This window comes from Catharus ustulatus, chromosome 21, assembly GCF_009819885.2.
Source record: "Catharus ustulatus isolate bCatUst1 chromosome 21, bCatUst1.pri.v2, whole genome shotgun sequence".
Taxonomy (NCBI): Eukaryota; Metazoa; Chordata; class Aves; order Passeriformes; family Turdidae; genus Catharus; species Catharus ustulatus.
In genome coordinates, this window is record NC_046241.1 from 10,456,171 (window position 1) to 10,474,162 (window position 17,992).

The 17,992-nt window shown below is 44.5% G+C and overlaps 1 protein-coding gene across 1 annotated transcript; it reads left to right on the forward strand.

Annotated features, from left to right (window-relative positions):
* The first annotated feature begins 1,368 nt into the window (after positions 1–1,368).
* Positions 1,369–17,504, forward strand: GOLGA1 (golgin A1). Its single transcript, XM_033077835.1, has 23 exons — positions 1,369–1,444; positions 1,759–2,058; positions 3,603–3,693; positions 4,407–4,481; positions 4,963–5,060; positions 5,564–5,596; positions 6,104–6,232; positions 6,492–6,661; positions 7,046–7,157; positions 7,281–7,376; positions 7,601–7,726; positions 8,558–8,653; positions 9,095–9,190; positions 9,450–9,602; positions 9,832–9,927; positions 10,613–10,702; positions 11,490–11,592; positions 11,841–11,998; positions 12,166–12,327; positions 12,824–12,883; positions 13,393–13,557; positions 14,330–14,416; positions 15,242–17,504. The coding sequence occupies exons 2-23, from the start codon at positions 1,924–1,926 to the stop codon at positions 15,320–15,322; spliced, it is 2,412 nt and encodes an 803-aa protein (XP_032933726.1). The 5' UTR covers positions 1,369–1,444; positions 1,759–1,923; the 3' UTR covers positions 15,323–17,504.
* The last annotated feature ends 488 nt before the right edge of the window (positions 17,505–17,992 follow it).

Consider the following 17,992-nt stretch of genomic DNA (forward strand, 5'->3'; position numbering starts at 1 on the left):
AGGATCTGCCCCCTGACTTCACAGATGGCTTTTGGCTCGTGTTTGTTACCATTCTGCCTTTGAACTGGTTTGTTGGGAGCAGGATTCTGCCTCGTGCAGGCTGAAAAGCACAAGTTGTTTCTGCCCTGGGCAAGGATGAGGGGAGCGCAGGTGGGAGCGTTCTGGGAATGCAGAGGGACCGTGCCTCGGGCACAGCGAGAGTTCTGCCTCTCTGAGAATCAAATTATTTATTACCAAAAGTAATTTTATAGTGAATTGGTTTAAAGTTATTTTACAGCTGTGTGCCTGTATATCGTATTTTGGTAAAAACGGATATTTTCCTGAAAATATATAGAGATATATAAATAAACTTTTTTTGGAGCAAATGGACTTTTTTTGCAAGGGATCTGTAATCGCCAAAGCAGTGTGATGCCAGAAGCGACTGTGCCGTTGTTCGGGAGGGAAGGAGCGTGTTTGTTCCTGCTGGACCCCGCGGGGAGAAGCGGACACAGCCCGGGACGCGGACCGAGCTCCAGCCCCGCGTCCCGCCCGTCGCCGCCTTCCCAGAGACTTTGGAGCAGATTTCCGTTCGCTTTTGTCCCCGCCGCGCCGGGGCCGCTCCCGCCCGCTGTCCGCGGTCGTGCCGTGTCCGAGCCGTTCGCTGTCCCTGTCCCGGCCCCGCCGGCGGACTGTGCTGTCAATAAACTGTGGAAAACGCTCGCACCGAGCCGCATGGTCCGCGCCGGGCTGGCACTGCGGCGGGGAGGAGCGGGGCTGAGGGAGGAGAGAGGAGAGAGAGGAGCGGGGCTGAGGGAGGAGAGAGGAGAGGAGCCTGAGGAGCGGGGCTGAGGGAGGAGAGAGGAGCGGGAGGGGAGAGGAGCGGGGCTGAGGGAGGAGGGAGGAGAGAGGAGAGGAGCGGGAGGAGCGGGGCTGAGAGAGGAGAGAGAGGAGCGGGGCTGAGGGAGGAGAGAGGAGAGGAGAGGAGCGGGAGGAGCGGGGCTGAGGGAGGAGAGAGGAGAGAGAGGAGCGGGGCTGAGGGAGGAGCGGGGCTGAGGGAGGAGAGAGGAGCGGGAGGAGCGGGGCTGAAGGAGGAGCGGGGCTGAGGGAGGAGAGAGGCCGGGAGAGGAGCGGGAGGGGAGAGGAGCGGGGCTGAGGGAGGAGCGGGGCCGGAGGGAGGAGCTGAGCCCGAGGGCGGAGCGGGACCGGGGGAGGAGCGGGGCTGAGGGCGGAGAGAGGAGGAGCGGGACCGGAGGGAAGAGCGGGACCGGAGGGAGGAGCGGGACCCAGGGCGGAGCTGGGCCCAGGGCGGAGCGGGATTGAGGGCGGAGCGGGACCAAAGGCGGAGCTGGACCGAGGGAGGAGCGGGACCGGTGCCGCTTCCGGCCCGCGCGGCGCTTCCGGGTCGGCGGTGTCCGGGGAAGCGGCGGCGGCCGCGGGAACGGCGAGGCCCGGCCGGGCATGGACGGTGAGGAGCGGGAGGGCAGAGGGTGGCGGTGACAGGCCCAGGGTGGCTCGGGGCAGAGCGGCTCCGCGGGCCGGGCCGGGCCGGGCCGGGCCTGCCCCGCGGGTGCGTGAGGGCCAGGCTGAGGGGACCCGCCCGCTCCCGGGCCCGCCGCCGTTTGGGGCCGTTGGGTTGGGACTTTAACGGATTCCGCTCCGCGAGACGCGATTTTTTAACGTGTTGTAACAGATGTGATGTTGAAAGGTTTTCTGTTACCTTTAAATGCTTCGTGCCGGTGGGATTTTTTAGTGTGGCACCCATTTCTGTTTGATTTGCAGGTACTGCCAGGCCTCGAGGGCTTTAATGACTCTAGAGATGCAGTAAAGCAGTGGATGAGGCTCACCATTAAGTCTCAGCGTTTATTCGAGAGTGTCAGTGTACTGAGCGTTGGAGGCCGTGGCTTTCCGAAGGAGCTGGCTCTTTCAGGGCTGTAGGGCACTACGATGTTTGCCAAATTGAAGAAGAAGATCGCAGAGGAGGCCGCGGTTGCTCCCAGGCCCGGAGGAGCCGCCCGCATCCCCAGGTCTGTCAGTAAGGAATCGATCACGTCTGTGGGAGCAGACTCCGGAGACGACTTTGTGAGTTACACCTTGCTTTGAAACCTGATTTCTCGACAGTGTTTTTATTACGGTTTTGCAGACAACCATTTTAAGTGTAGTGTGCGATTTGAATACATGCTGTGGTGTATCTGTTAATGCATAAATGTATCATTAGCTTGAGTGGACTTAAATACTGTTGCAATACAAAACATGAATAAGTAGACATGAAATATTGAAAAACTGTAATTATGTGTAAGATACGTGTTAGTAAAATTAATTACTGAAACATAGAATCCTGGAATGGTTTGGGTTGGAGGTGACCTTTAAGCTCCATGGACAGGGACGCTTTCCACTAGACCAGGTTGCTGCAAGTCCTGTCCCACCTGGCCTGGAACACTTCCAGGGACAGGACAGCCACAGCCTCTCTGTCATTAGAAGAGCCAGCAAGATGCTGGCCAGTTTTCATTTTGCCTCTTGGCTTCCTCTTACTCTTCCTGAGACAGTGTGCATGTCTCTGCTGAAAACGTGTGCAGTATCATCGCACTGAAACTACTGTAGTTCCTCTCTTTCATTATAAAACGTTGTTCAAACAAGCAGTGAACTTGCAGGAGCGTGTGGGTTAAATGAAACCCTGGAATGCTCTGGCACCTCTGCCCTGGATGGCTGGCTGTCACATTTTTGAAAGGCTGGATTAAGGCAGTGTCACCCCACTGCTGGAGCCAGCAGGACCCACTGCAGAGCCAGCAGCAAGTCTCTGTTTGCTGTCTGCACAGTGAAGAAGTTATTTACACAGTTAAACTTTAAATAATTTTTTTGAAGCTCAGCTGAAATTTGAGTTCTGTTAAGCAGGAAGTTGGAGCTCCTAATGTTTAAATACATTTTGTAGTGGAAATATATTAGTCTTGTGTTTTTCTGAGTTTTTTTTTCCTCTAGCACTTAAGAAATTCTCGTGTAGAAATTCTGGTTACCGTCTTGTAAGTTTGTAGAGTGGAAGACAAATAATGGCAGTGACTGAAGTCTTGAGTGGTTTTCAGAAAACCTCCAAGAATTAGTTGTTTTATCAATATTCATTTAACTGCTCTTGCTATTGATTTTTATGGAGCGAAAACCACAGAGCACTCGTAAGTCAGTTATGCAGCGGATTTTGTGTGGGCAGATTGCTGCATCAGGGCTTCAGTGAGTTTATCCTACCTGAAAAGCATTACTGCTTCTTTTCTAATTGCTTTGATTTTTGTGACTCTCTCCTTGACCTTTCCTGGTGCCTGTGCTGTAGGGCCTGGTTTCCTCCCCCTCAGTCATTCCATTGCCCCATCTCAGTGGCAGTTTGGACAAGCAGTTCCCAGCCCCAGCTCCTTCCCCAGCACTGTGCTCTGGGGAGCAGGCAGCCTGGCACTATTAAGCCCTTACTGGTTTTCTCCTTCAGCACTTTTTACACATTCTGCTGTGCTAGTACAATTTTCCCCTCTGTGTGGAAAACAAGTGCTATTCCTAGGCAGGGGAGTGGTTATTATCTCAGACTTAATGTATGGCAGAATCAGTTTTTCTAAATTTTGTAAGTTACAGAGTGTTGCTTTTCCCCCAAGGCTTCTGATGGAAGCAGCTCCAGAGAGGATCTTTCATCCCAGTTGTTCAGAAGAAATGAACAGATTAGAAAACTGGAGGTGAAGCTGTCTGGTATGTGCCCTGATGCATATAAAACTTGTTACTTTAGGAAAGGTTTTCCTGTGAATTTGCATGGTTTAAATTATTAAAAATATATGGGGTTAGGGTATTTCGAAAATTGATTTGTAGCAGCCCTGTTGATTGACAACAAGGGAGCATCCAGTGTCATTAATTTTTTATGAAGGCAACTGGGTCTTTGCTGATTTCAACAATACATTGATGTGATTCCTTGGAACAGCTGGGATAGCTTTCTGTCCCATGTTTCAAACAGCATCTGTCTGGAACAATGAGCAAATGGATGCAATGGCCATGAATTAACCCTTCCTTGCACCCTCCAGTGCCAGACACCTTTTCTGAGCAGAGTTAAATTTATCACTGTTCTGGATGAAGTAAAAAAGGAGGGACAGTTGTTCATTCTCTGGTTCTGCTGTTGTCTGTGTGACTGACACCCCTGGGACAGGCCCTTCTGTTTGTGCCAACCCTCTGGACAGTACAGAACTATTTGCTTGTGTTCATTGTTATGGTCACCCAAGTTTTCCTCAGCAGGAATGATTTTCTGATGGAGAAAATCATTGTCATTTGCCACTCATCCTTTTTTCTTTTTTTTTTCTTTTTTTTGTTATTTTTTATTTTTATTTTTTATTATTTTTTCTTTTTGTGTTACCCTAAAAATGTCCTTCCCCACTGTCTGTCCATTCCTGGTCTGTTCTCCCTCCTCACACAAGATTATGCTGATCAGATCCGAAATCTGCAGAAGATGAAAGAGAAGCTTGAAAATGCATTAGAAAAGCATCAGGATTGTACGTATTTTTCTTTTTTCCCTTTTTGTTCAATTAAGTTGAAAATTGCTGTGGTTGAAAAGAAAAAAGGTTTGGTGTACAGGTGTACTAATGATTTCCAACTGTGCACCTCTGTACTGTGCACAATTAGAACATGAGTTGTTACCTTATTTACAGCATAAAAAGCAGCAGTTTGTTGAACAAAGTTGCTGTTATACTCCTTCTGCCAAATCTGGGGCTAACATGCAGGAGAGACCTTTTGGAAGCCCACAGCTTCGTGGTGATCCAGCAAGGAGCAGTGTTCCTGTCTGCTGTTAGCTTTGGCTCTTGGCCAGTGTGCAAGCAGCGTGAGGGAACGAGTAGCACAGCGCTAGTGCTACAGTCAAGATGGGGCTAATTGCTTGCAGAAGAAGCTCTTTAAAGTTATAAATAACTTAGAGAGAAGTGAGAAGCAATTTTGAAAGAGGAGTTTTTAACATAGCTGGTGGTTCTCTGTTGATAGCCTCCATGAGGAAGTTTCAGGAGCAGAATGAAGCTCATCAGGCCAGTCGAGCCAAGATGGCTGAGGGAATGGCTTTGGCCTTGGGAAAAAAAGACAAGGTAAGAGGGCTTGCCCAGGACTTTTGACTCTTATGACCCTGATGTTTTAAGGAGGTGTTGCTATTAATTAAAATAATTGTTCAGCACTGTGTGTGAGCGTGCTAGCTCTGAGGGAAGGAGGGAACTGAGCACAGTGCCAGGAATGGTGCAGGACTTGTCACTGCCCTGACTGTTCCAACTGGTTTTAACAAGAGCCCATAAAAACTCCTAATGAAAGGTTAAGCTTGTGCTTGGATAAGACTCAATGGCAGTAGGCATGTTGTCACATTATTTACTTGCATAAAACTTACTCATTCAGGTAGCATAAATGATTCCTCAGCCTTTATCTATTCAAGCACTGGCAGCTACTGTACTGCTGCTGATTATTTTTTTAATCATTGCCAAAGCTCAGTACCTGCTAACAATGCACATTCTTTTTTTTTATTAACCATAATTGTTGTCCTTGAAAGTCTACAAATGGATTTTGATATTTTTTTTTTTTTCATTCTTTCTTTCTTGTTCAGGAGTGGATGGAAATACTTGCTCAAGTTGAAAAGGTAATTAACCTTGGATGTTTTTCTCGGGGGGTGTCTGTGTGTATTTGCAAACAGCATCCCGCACACTTCCAGTTCTATCAGAACTTGACTCTGTTCAGCCCTTTTTATTATTTGGTCTTTGTTCAGTGGAGAGGCCAATCATTTGCTTTTTGTTACCATCCCAAATGCTTGGGGAGGTCTTTCAGGTTTTATTTTTCAGCAGGGAAGTAAAGAACAATGGGTTGTGATGGGAAAGTTGTCCTTCTGTAAGATGGAACGTTGTCCATTTTTGAGAGTTCAGTTTAGATGATCATTGGTGGCATTGTAATGAATTCAGATTTCTTTTTATGTTTTTTTGAAGTTTCGTAATTTGCACTGTGACATATCTGAAAGGATTTCTAGTTCTGTGTGGAGCACCATCAGGAGCTGTATGGCTGCTAGACAAGATTTCTTTTCCAGAGAGTTTACCTAAACTCCCATTAACATGAGCATGTCCTTTGATTTCCTTTGGTTCTGTTCATTTATCAGGAAAAAAAAATGCTTCAAACACAGTTACAAGAGATGAGGGAGCAGAGTTTGAACCTTTTCCAAAAACGAGATGAAATCGATGAACTGGAGGGCTTTCAGCAGCAGGAAATTGCCAAAGTTAAACACATGGTAAGAATATTTTAGACTTTTTATTTCCTAAAATTTTTACTAGGATATTAAGTTAGTGGTAGCCCAGCATTAATTTTTTCAACCTTTATGCTTGTTTGTTTGGTTGGTGAAAATTCTAACAGCAGGTACTGAACACAATATTACATAGTTTATTATCTTGATTCAGCCCACAAATTAATAAAACAGGCAAGTTTCAGTGAAAAGGTTTATCAGTGTAACTGGTCATCTGTCATGCCAAAGACAATCTTCTAATATTCAGCTTTTGAAAAAGGAAGAATCTCTGAGCAGAGCAGAGCAGGAGCTGGAGGCACGAGCTCAGGAGCTGAGCCAGGCCCAGGCGGAGCTGCAGGCGGCGAGGAGCGAGAGCTCGGGCCTGAGGAGGGATCTCCAGGACCTGCAGCAGCACCTCCTGCAGCTGGAGGCTCGGAGGTACGGAGCTGAGGATTTCCCAGGAGCAGTGGATGTGTTTCCCCTGTATTTTTGCTTCATGCTCAGTTCTGTCTCTTTGGAAGGGTTTATATGTGTAGTGAGTTGACTGAATTTTTGCCTCTGCTGTGGCTAAGGGGTGTAAATGCCAAGCCAATGATAATGATATTTTTTTGTAAATAATTTTCCTTTTTTTCATAGTTTGAATGCTTAACTGTCACTTTTTTTGGAAAATGTATAATCAAGCAGTGATTGATGATGGTGGCTGGTTTTAGGACAAGAGAATTTTGTTGATGCTTAGTCCATTTTCATAAGCAGCAGAATTATCTGCTAAAGATTATTTTTCTGGAACGGTATGTCACTTGTTTTTATTCTCTTTCTGTGAAGAGATGAACTAATGACAGCTGAGAAAAATGCAGAAAATAAGATCACTGCTCTGGAGTTAAGAGAACAGGAGCTACAAACTGTCATTCAGCAGCTTTCTGTAGACTTGCAAAATGTAAGTTTGAGCCAAGTGAGATTTGATTCAAAGAGCTCCATGTCTGCAGAAGTTAGATTAGATATCAGTTATGTGGTGTTGGAAATTTAAGGTTCAAAGTAAGTAATTTCTCAAAATGTTTAGGCTCGAGTGGCTGGTTCTGGTTGTGAGAAGAGACTGGAAATGTTACAAGTGGAGCATGAATCTCTGAAGGTGGAATATGAGCAACAGAAGCAAAAGGTGCGGTGCTTTCAGATGCATGTGCTGTTGCTGGTGTAAAGGTGCACATTTGGGTGATGTACACCTTTGTGCAGTTGGAAGTTTGGTGTCTAGAAAGTGTTCAGGATCATCTTGTCTTTTCAAGTAGGACTTCCCTTTCTACTGGCATTTCCAAAAGTCACACCACAACAGATTAGCTGAAAGCTTCTTTACAAAAAAGATTCAGTGATTTCTCATTCTCACAGATGACTCTTGAATTTGCTGAGAGAGATAAACTTACTGAAGAACTGCAGGAAAAGGTGTCTTCCCTGGAAAAAAAGCTAGAAAGAAATCTCTCAGGAGATGAACATGTGCAGGAGCTGCTCAAAGAGGTAATTGCATAATTAAAGGCTGCTTACAAGTGCAGTATTAGTCAGTTATTTGTTTTGGGTATTTCAGATCATACATTACTTCTCACCCATGGAAAGAAAGCTGCTGATGTCATACAGCCACTTTTGTCCTGTCAGTGTGGTTTGGCACACTGTCTGTGCTGGGCAGAACGTGTGGGTGGCTACACTGAGCTGCAGATCCCGCACAGATGTTGGCCTTTTGCATTGTCTGTTCGGGCACAGCATCTGACTGCTTAGAAGAAAGAGAGCAGCTTTTTGGCATCCCCACAGGAGGTGGAACAAATTGGGAGTTTCTCTAATTCATCCTTACAAGAACAGTGAATGCTTTTCCTTGTTCTTTGGCAAGCCAGTGGGGCAGGGAGGGGAACTGTTTGCACATAGGTGTGCAAACAGAATGTTGTATGCTGAAAACCTCAGCCTCAGAAGTGCTAAACAACAGCTGAAACCAGAAACTTAACTGTGGTTAATCCCCTTTCTCTCTTTGCTTCTTGATCTCTTTCTCAAGCACTGATGTTCCTATTTAGAATCAGCCTGGAGGAGTGTTTTCCCAGCTGGTCTTGGGGAGGCAAGGGGATGTTTGCTTTTCCCTGGTCAGGGTGCCTACAATCACATCACCTCGGTGTTGCTGTGACAAAAGCTCTTGGCTTAGTAAACTCCAGGCAGTGTAAAGTTCATCTAGAGATACTAAAACATTCTGCCCCCCTTTTTTTTTTTTGACCTTATTAATGAAATAAAAAAAAAAAATTTATATACCCCCCAGCTTATGTCTTTGTCCATCTTTCCTCATGTTTTTCACCTCAATGTAATTTTCAGAAAGCTGCCCTTGAGCAGAGGCTGGAGGAGAGCAGGCAGCAGGTGCTGACAGACAGGACACGGCACAGCGAGGCTGTGATCCAGTTGGAAACACAGGTCAGTAGTTTTTAATTTCACCACATTCCCACTCTTTTCATCCTCTATGCCCTGTTCCTTCTCCCCTCACTGCACTCCCAGCCCAAGGTGAGACTGCACATTTAGTCACATTTAGTCCTGAAAGGAGAATAATTATCAGTGTCTCTGGGCATCTCCCCACGTCATGGGTGGAGGAGGGCCTAGGGGTGAAGGCAGAGGTTTTGTGCAGATCTTCCTTGTACTAAGAAACAAATAACTCAAGTGGAAGCATTGCTGGGGCATTGCTGTGGTGAAGAATTTCTAAAACCAGCATGTGTCAAATAGGCAGCCTCTTTGATCTCTGGTTTCAGGGATTTAATTTAACATTTACCTTCCCCTCCTGGGCCACTCTGTATTATGCAAACTTTTTTTAGTAACATAGATGCCAGTGGATAAGGAATTTAATTCATGGTGTAATTTTAGAAAAAAGAACTGGAAGAGAAACTACAGATTGCAACAGAAACATTGAAAAAGAGCAAAGAAGCAGCTGCTGACCAGGATCTGAAGATCCAGAAGCTAGTGAGTATCCTGCATGTTTCACTGACCAGTTACAGATCACTCCTCAGCATCCCCAGAAACAATCACTTCTCTGTTTGGTTATTCAAGTGTTTGTTTTCTTGCTGTTTGTCTCCTGAACTCCGGTCTGTGAGGACATGACACTGCTGCCAAAGGAATAATGTTCCTCAGTTTGAGAGTTTGTCATGGAATGATGTCTGATCTTGTCAGAATGATGTCAAAATACCATTTTATTAATGTGGTTTTCTTTATTTCTCTTAAGCAAACTGATCTAGAGGATGAAAGAAATCAATTGCAGCAACAGATTTTAAGTGAGAAACATCAGTATGATCAGAAAGTGACTGAGCTGGAGTCTCAGATTGCTGGTCTTGAAAAAGCTTGGGAATTGGATAAAACAACGACTCAGCACAGGATTGTAAGTACAGAAACTGTCTGGTGGGTTGTGAGAGTCTTCACAACATGATTTTAACACAGCTTGCAGAGCTTGCTTGTTGTCTGAATGTTCCTATTCAACACTCCTGGCATTATAAGAGAAGCTATCTACTTTGAGGAACTAAGTATGAGCAAAGCATTAGATGTGTTTAATTGGTAAACAAAACATTAGAATAATTGTGCTGTGTATTTAAACACTCTCTATTTTACAGAGCCAACTGGAAAAGGAAAATGAAAACCTCAAGGGAAGCAAAGAAGAATATGAGAGTTCTTTAAAACAACAAGAGTCTGAACTGAACAGGCTAAAGGTAAGGGCTGAGCTGGGTCCTGGCATTGTCTTGGGACAGAGCTGAGGGCCAGTAAACAGCACAGTGGGTTACATTCAGGGTGCAGGTACTTGGAGCTGTAAATCATCTCTGGTACTCAGCAGAAATGTGTTTGAGAAGCATTACAAAGGGCTGATCCTTTTCTGAACCAGAATGCTTGGGTCTGCCTAAATCAGGCAGAAATAATACATTCCCACATTGTCAGGGATGTGAAGAGCTTGGAAATCCTGTTAGCAATGGTGAATACAGAATGGTTCAACACCAGATTCCACTCACAGTGTTCAAACCAAAATGTTAAAAACTTAAATTAGTTGGGTGTTTACATTTTATCCAATTTTCACTGTAAGTTTAGATGATTGAAATTTTTTTCCATAGCTCCTGGATGCACAATTGGAATAAAGATCTGTTGTAGCAAGGAGCTTTTTCTTTGTAATAGAGACTTCAAGGTGAAAGATCTTGTAAGCATTGGGTTTGTTTGGGTTCTTAGATCAGTTCTGTGTTGCTCTTGTGTATGCAGAGAGCAGCAGTCAATAAAACAAACCTAACTAATTTGGAAAAGTGTGTCAGAACACTCATAAATGTAGTCCTAATAGATTTGGGGTTAAAGATGAGAGACTGACTTGATTTAGGTGTCTGACATAACCTCTCAATTACTTCTGGTTTGCAGAATGAGATGAGCAGCAGAGAAACTGTCAGTGTGGAAATTGCCAAAGCATTGGAAGAAACACGGAAACAGAGAGAGGAATTGCAACAGCAGGTTGGTTAATAATGACTGTTTAAAAATGTGTTTGAGATGTCCCAGCCTTTCAAAGAGCAGACTAGGTTTGGATTTATTTATCCTAACACTCAAAACCATTGGTGAGAATCATATCCACAGCATGTGAGACAGCAGTGGTTGCCTCAGTAAACCTGAGGCTGTTTCAGAGCCCCATAATCTGTGAGGTGTTGCTGTCTCAGTGCACCAGCCAAGGGGAACCTCTGACATCTGGCAGCTTCTTTTAAAGAAATCTGTTTGTTCTGGTGAGTTCCTTTCAGTGCCTGTGTCACATCTGGGTTCTTCCAGTAGTTGTAAAATTGTACATTTTGTCACAGGGAGGAGCTTGTATGCAGTACCAAATGTCAGTTCTAGGTAGTCTTGTTCTTCTTGCATAAAAAATAGTGGATAATGTGAGCTTGTGTTTGCTTAAAGGAGGAACTGTCAACTGAGCAAGTTTGACTGGAGTTAGTCCCATCTTTTGGTTTCTTTATTCTCCTGGGACTGCTGTAGGTCTGTGCTTGCTGGGCCAGATCTGGGTAGAAGGGGTTTAAGGCCATCTCCTGTTTTGCTCAGGGGTTTTTGCAGCTGCCACATGCTGGCTGTGACAATCTGATGGTGGCACAGAAGCCAAGTTTAGCTCTTCCAATGTGAACTTCAGTGTTTGTTACTGAGGGCAGCATTGTGGAGGTGATGCCTGCTGAGCCTCTGAAGGATATTGGATCTTTCAATACTCTCTTCCTGTTTTATATCTTTACTTACTTCTGTTCATTGTTTTTCTGGTTTGGAGGTCTCACATCTGAATGCCCTAATAAAGGAGAAGGACCAGCTGATTGATGAAAAATGTGATCTGCTGCTAAAACAGAAGGAAGAACTGAACCAACTCAGTCAAGGTTAGCCCAAATTATACTGTATCCCAGACAATTTTAAGTACAGTCTCTAGTTCTGGCCTTGCCTGGTAGATTGTAATTTTTCTAGATTTCTCTTTCATATTTAATCTCTTAGAATTTTCAAAATGGCTTATTGTTCACTAATAATTGGACAGTCTGTCTTTCTCTTTCCCCTGGCTTTCTGTTTTTATGACAAACGAAATGGATTAGAAACTCCCATTTGTTATTAAGCAGGTTTCTCCTTTTCCCAGACCATGAAGCTGCCTTGCTGCAGGTGCATCAGTTACAGTTGGACATAGAAGCAAGTCAGAGCCAAGCAGTGGAGAAAGAGGAAACAGCAAGAAAAGAAATTGATGAGCTGAAGCTGCAGGTACAGGAGTGCCTGTTGGCCAGGGAGCATGAGAAAAATGTGAGTGCAGTTGCAAATCCATTCTGTCAGACTTTCTGGGAAAAGAGGGAGGTGTGCAGCAGCCCTGCAGTTTGGACAGCCAAAAAGAAGTCTGGCTTTCTCCCTGGGGAGTGCTCTTGGGCTGCAAATGTCATGATATCTCTCCACTGCACTGTTTGTTTTTGTAGGTTTTAGAACCAGAGGAGTCAACGAGGGCCTTGAACAATGAGCATTGCCCTTCTCCAGAAAACTCTGTGGTGGAACAGAACGGAGAGGTGGCAGCTGCAGATGTCATTCAACTTCAGAAGGATAACAGAGAGCTGGAACAACAAATTGCTGAGAAAAACAAGGTGAACAGAAACAGCTGGTAGTTTTCCCCCTTTTCATTAGGAAGCCAAGTGATTGGTGCTGCTTGTGCTGCTGCCTTGAAAGGACAGGCCTGTCCAGTTTGAATCCAGTACGCTGTGAGTAAATGCCTCTCTCTGGATTGCACAAGTATCTACCAGCCATGAATAAAAACTGCAGCAAGAGCTGCATGAATCCTGATCTATTTTGGCAGAAAGATGCACCAAATGATACTATTTACAGCTTTCCTGCAGAGCCCTTTTGTGTGAATTCAGTTCAGTTCCACGGCGCTGTCACATGAAAGCCCAAGTGTCCTGTCACGTGCCTGCTGCTGTGTGCAGCTGGCAAGTCAAGGCTTTCAGGTTGCTTCTTCACAGCTGTCAGTGTTGGTTAATTATTATTTCATTCAGTACTGGATACATCCAGTATCATGGGTTTTTCCAGATACCTGGGGGCCCTGGCAAGGAATACTGTGTTAAACTCTCCTTTGCTGTGTTACAGATGATAAAGCAGCTTCAGCAAAGAATGGCAGAACTCAAGAAAACTCTCCAGAAAGAGCTGGTAAGGGTTGTTGTTTTCAGTCTCTTCAGATGGCACTTGCTGGCAGGTACTTGCACTGTCATTCCAAAAACTTGACTGCTAACTCCCTTTCATCCCTCTGCAATACTTTATCCCTCCAAGAAAAAAATATCTATTTTAGAAAAATTAACAGAGGTTTTAAAATTGTTATTTTTGCTGTGATGTTGAAAATTATTCTGAAGAAAGACCATGTTAGTGATAGGAGAAAATGACCAAGGGGTAGTTTCCACCATGGAGCCAGTTCCATGCTGGTTTGGGTAACGTACACAGAACACTGACATCAACCAGCTCCTGTCCTGGAGTGTAGGGAGGGCTGGAGACACTTCTCTGCTGTGACCCCATGAAGGATGAGGAGCTGTTGATGCCCACTCTGTACCCACTTGTGGGTACAACCCTCTTTAGATATCCTGAACCCAGACTCCTCCCAGTGTCAAGCTAACAGCATCTGCAATGTACTTCTTTTTCTTCTGTTTTTTTGTTTTGTTTTGTAGAAAATAAGGCCTGACAGTGAGGTACCTGAGCTACGTACAAATTCTGAAGTGCCTAATGCTTCTGTGACTGTCACCAACAACTCTGACTTGAACGACTCGAGGGAGATAAACTTTGAGTACCTTAAACATGTTGTACTGAAGTTCATGTCCTGCAGGGAATCTGAGGTAAAGGTGCTACTTAACTTCTCTTTCTACATCTGTCTTTCTCTAGAAATTGTCACCTCCTAAGGACACTTTATGCCAATTCTGTAATTTTACAATTAAAAAATGTACAGTGTGGGTAATAAAATAGCTGACAGCAACGTGTTTGGAAGTACAGACTACTATGAACTACATGAAAGGGAAATGTGAGTTTTTAGGAGGTAGTTACATCTGGGTGTTAGAGATCTGCATCTACAAGAGAGTCCCACTGCACTGCTCTGAAGAGCATATAGAGTATGAAATTAGAATGGCTGTACATTTAAGAAAGAGGAAAAAACCAAGAAAACTACTAAATCACTTGCTACACTTGCTATTGGTCTGTAAGAGGTAATTCATTGTGCATTTGGAGTTCTTTCCTGTTCTCCACATGTTGTTAAAAAATCATGCCAACAAAACATTTAATTGCAAGTCAGTGGGTAAGGTAAAAAAATAACTGTATGATTTAATGGTATCATGCTGGTTTAAACCACTTTTCAAAGCAGGGACCAGGCTACTTCTCTGCTCTGAATAACCAGGCTCCCACTGGTCTTCTCTCTCCAAAACAATTGTTAAAGAGCAGAAAGCCAGGAAACACAGAAGTAAGATACAGGCCATCCTAGTCCACTGAAACTGGGAGTAATGGGAGGCTGCTGGTCTGCTGAAGTCTGACAGACCTGCAGACCCCTGTGCTGCACCACAATCCTGAGTGTAGAGCCCAAGAGCATCATAAACAGCACAACTCTGTGGTTTCTTTCAGGCATTCCATCTCATTAAAGCTGTGTCTGTGTTACTGAATTTTTCACAAGAGGAAGAAAACATGCTCAAAGAAACTCTGGAGTACAAGGTAAGGGTTCTGTGCCATATGTAGTCTCTAATGGGATTCCCAGGAGACAATGAAAACTGCTAGAGAGATTAGGAAAAGTGTATTTTTTTCCCAATGTTAGCTACAATAATAAACGTAATTTATTATTAAAATGTTGATCACATGCATGCCAGGAATTCTCCATTTCAGTGAGGGAAATAGCAGCTTTCTGGTGCTCAGAGAAGTTAGAGCACAGCTTTGCCCAGTGGAATTGATCTGTGGGAGAAGCTGGAAGCTCCTTGCCCAGAGTCAGTGTTTAACAGCAAGAGCTTTATTCTGGGTTTGTCCTTTTGGCACTGGGCTCAGACACCAAGATCTGTGTGTCCTTTCCATGGGCCAAGATGAAATCTGCATGGCTCTGGCTATGTGGTGGTTAGGGAATGTTCAACAGCAAATGCTGCCTCAGCTCCAGGTCCTGCCTCATCCCTGCCCACCCAGGGAGTTGGGATGTTCAGTCTGCAGATGAAGAGATTTCCTCACCATCTGCTTCAGGGAACACTGTAATGCTACATTGACTAAAGGCACCGTGTTTAAATGACTGTAGAGTTCTAATCTGAAATTATTTTAAAGGAATATATGTAAGTATAATCCTCAGTCATTTTCATCTGTGGGAAGTGGGTGCTGTTCCTTCCAGATAAGATTGTGTGAAGCTAACTCCACTTCTCCAGTCTGGAGTCTGCAGCATTCTGATGTATAAATAGGTGTCTCCATCAAATGATAAGAACATGGCTGTGTACCATATTCTTTCTTTTTCACATCTTGGAAGTGCAGACCCTGTGTGATGTGTGTTGTGCTGTTGTGTCCTAGATGTCCTGGTTTGGCTCAAAGCCATCTCCCAAAGGCAGCATCCGGCCCTCCATCTCGAGCCCAAGGACTCTGTGGCCTTAAGGGAACCTGAAGGTGGCAGGCAGTATCCAGGCACTTCTTTCTGTGAAAAGAATGCTGAACACACTGCTCCAGGTGTGTCTTAATCACTGTCATTGCAGTATTTTGTACAAGAACTTCTGGCTCTGTTTACAAAACTAATACTGTGCAAGGAGACGTTTTCACTACAGACTGGAACAGCTCTGGGCTGGAGTCAGGGACCACCCTGGTGTCTGTGATGGGAGCAGCTCCTTGTGCTCATCACTCCCGGGTTCCTGGCACCAGAGGGTTCTGAGGACCTCGCTGACAGCAGGGCTGCCAGTTCAGTCTCTTGGGATGGTGATTCCAGCTGCTGTTCCAGGGTGCTGGAGTCCAGTGACTCTGAGCACAGAAAAGCTGCTTGTCTGGCTGTGGGAAGCCAGCAATGAAAAATGTGTTGGCAGAACAGTGTTGAGAGTGGGATGGTTTGCAAAGCCTTTCACAGGACAGGAGCAGGAGCTTTAACCAAAAAAGAACTCTGCCTTGCCTTCTAATACTGACATAACTAATGGTTGGCGTTTTTTCATATCACTGTGTAATTTAAGGTGCATTTATCCTGGCCTGCAGTCCTCAAGGCTGCATGTTGATGATTATTTAATTTGAGAGCACAACTTTAGAGTTGTCTAATTTTACTTTTCTTAAAGAAAAATAATATTTAAAATGGTCTTAATTATAGTACCTAATCCTCAGTCGCCTTTAAAACTAATCCATTAGCCTGTTCCATAGGTTGTTAGCAGTGGGAAAAGGGATAGGAAACCATTTTAAATTTTTAAAGCTGAGTTCCAGGTATTGTAAATCCACACTAAAAAATACCTTTTATTTAAAAAAAAAGAAAAATAAAAATCTAGTGACAAAGGGTGAAGAATACTGGTACTAAACACTTTGATTCATTTTTTTTCTTCCAAGTCTGCAAGCAACAAATCCTTATAACCAGGATCTGCCTCTCTGGTTGTGGTTTTCTGTACTTCAAATACTGATGCTTAAAAACTGTTATGAATATGTTAACTGTGTCCTGACTGTTATGGTAAAAAGAAATGCTGCTCATGAGGGGTTTGAGGGCAAAATTCAGCTCTTAGTGAACAAGTCATGGTTCCAGCAGTTTGTTTTCCTGATACAACAAGGAAAGGGGACCAAGGTGGCACTTCCTCCCTGGAAGCACAGTTTTGCCCAGTTATTAACACTACTGCAAAATCTGGGTCCAAATAGGAAGCAGCATTAAGTCTGACTTCTGAAAATGAGACCTATTTCCAAAAATCTACCCATGTATGGAATTCAGTGAGCACGCTACAGTTCTGGGAATTCTCTTACAAGGAAGTTCATACTTCTGTTAAATATATTCAGAATAATTCAAGCTTTCTCAGACCCTGCTGGCCTCCCAGACAGCCCCACCCCAGACACAGGTACTCCCAGGAGCTGCTACTGGGCACAGGTGATGTTCCTCAGCTTAGAGACAGATCAGATTTGTCTGAAGTTAAGAAAACCAACAGAATTTTTTGGTACACTAAATCTTGTCCCAACAGTCTTTAGTAACCAGATTCATAGCACTTCCAGACAGGATAGAGCATGGAAGGGTTCAGCCCTGCTCTACTCTGAAAATAGACAATCAAAAAGTACATTTATTTAAATTGTTTCTATTGAGCTACAGCAGGGTGGAATAACCCTGCTGGTTCTGGGAAGATTTTATTCTCAGAGCTCTTTTCCTTTCTAACATCCCTTTACCCTGCTCTGTTTCTGTGGGACCAGGGGTCAGGACTCCCTCACTCCCACTCCTCCCTGCTGAATGCCTGTTGAGTTTATGCTGATCCTGGCTTCAAAGGTTACTACTGAACATTAAGGAAAGCAGGACAGGCAGCCTGGAATGGAGTGACAAAGTAAAACCTTAGGTTGTATGTTCATTAACAACTTCAGTTTCAGATCCCAAAGCTCATACAGGATCAACTTACCATAAACTAGTTCTTAAGTGTTGAATTTTCGTTAGGTATCAGAGCAAGACTGGTGTGTATACATGTATTAAAAAGCTAATGCACTTTCCCTTGTCTCAGAACAGTGGTTATACATAATCCTTTCTATCACCATTGGAGTTCCTTCCTTCTATGCTGTAAATATGGACTGTATGATGAAACACTATGAAATTTGTGGTGCAATACATTTTGGATCAAACCCCTGATCTTGATTCCTTTCTTTTTATAGTTCTGCTTATCTCCCCTGGGCTGCTGTAGCTATTTAAAATTGACTTTTAAAGCATGACCCAAACCCCACCTTTGCCCAGGGTGTGCCAGCTGTGCCACCAAGGCCACTCACAGGGAGTTGTGCCACAGTGAGGTGGCACTGCTGCTTCCAAAATCACCTCCCACCAGGAACAGCTGCTGCTGCACTTTGAGCAGCTGATGGTAGTGAGGATGGGTGGAGCTGGGGCTCCTTGGTGCCAAAGGGCAGGGAGCCCTGCCCAAACCAGAGGGATGTGGGGACAGCCATGGATCCAGGAGTTGTGTCCTGCCTGGGCAAAGCACGTGTCTGTCTGGTGCAGAGGACACACTAGTACATCAATCATGAGTTCTGAACTCTCTGCTCAACTTTCTAGCACGGACAATATTATAAAAATCAAACCCAGGGTGCCTATGTGTTCTATTCACTGCATCTTACAAGGCTTGACTG

Excerpts from the sequence above, each read along its gene's own strand:
- GOLGA1 (XM_033077835.1), top strand. The coding sequence starts at position 1,924 with ATGTTTGCCAAATTGAAGAAGAAGATCGCAGAGGAGGCCGCGGTTGCT. Across the intron at positions 4,482-4,962 it reads ATTAGAAAAGCATCAGGATT|CCTCCATGAGGAAGTTTCAG; the intron begins GTACGTATTTTT and ends CTCTGTTGATAG. Across the intron at positions 9,928-10,612 it reads CTGAACTGAACAGGCTAAAG|AATGAGATGAGCAGCAGAGA; the intron begins GTAAGGGCTGAG and ends TCTGGTTTGCAG.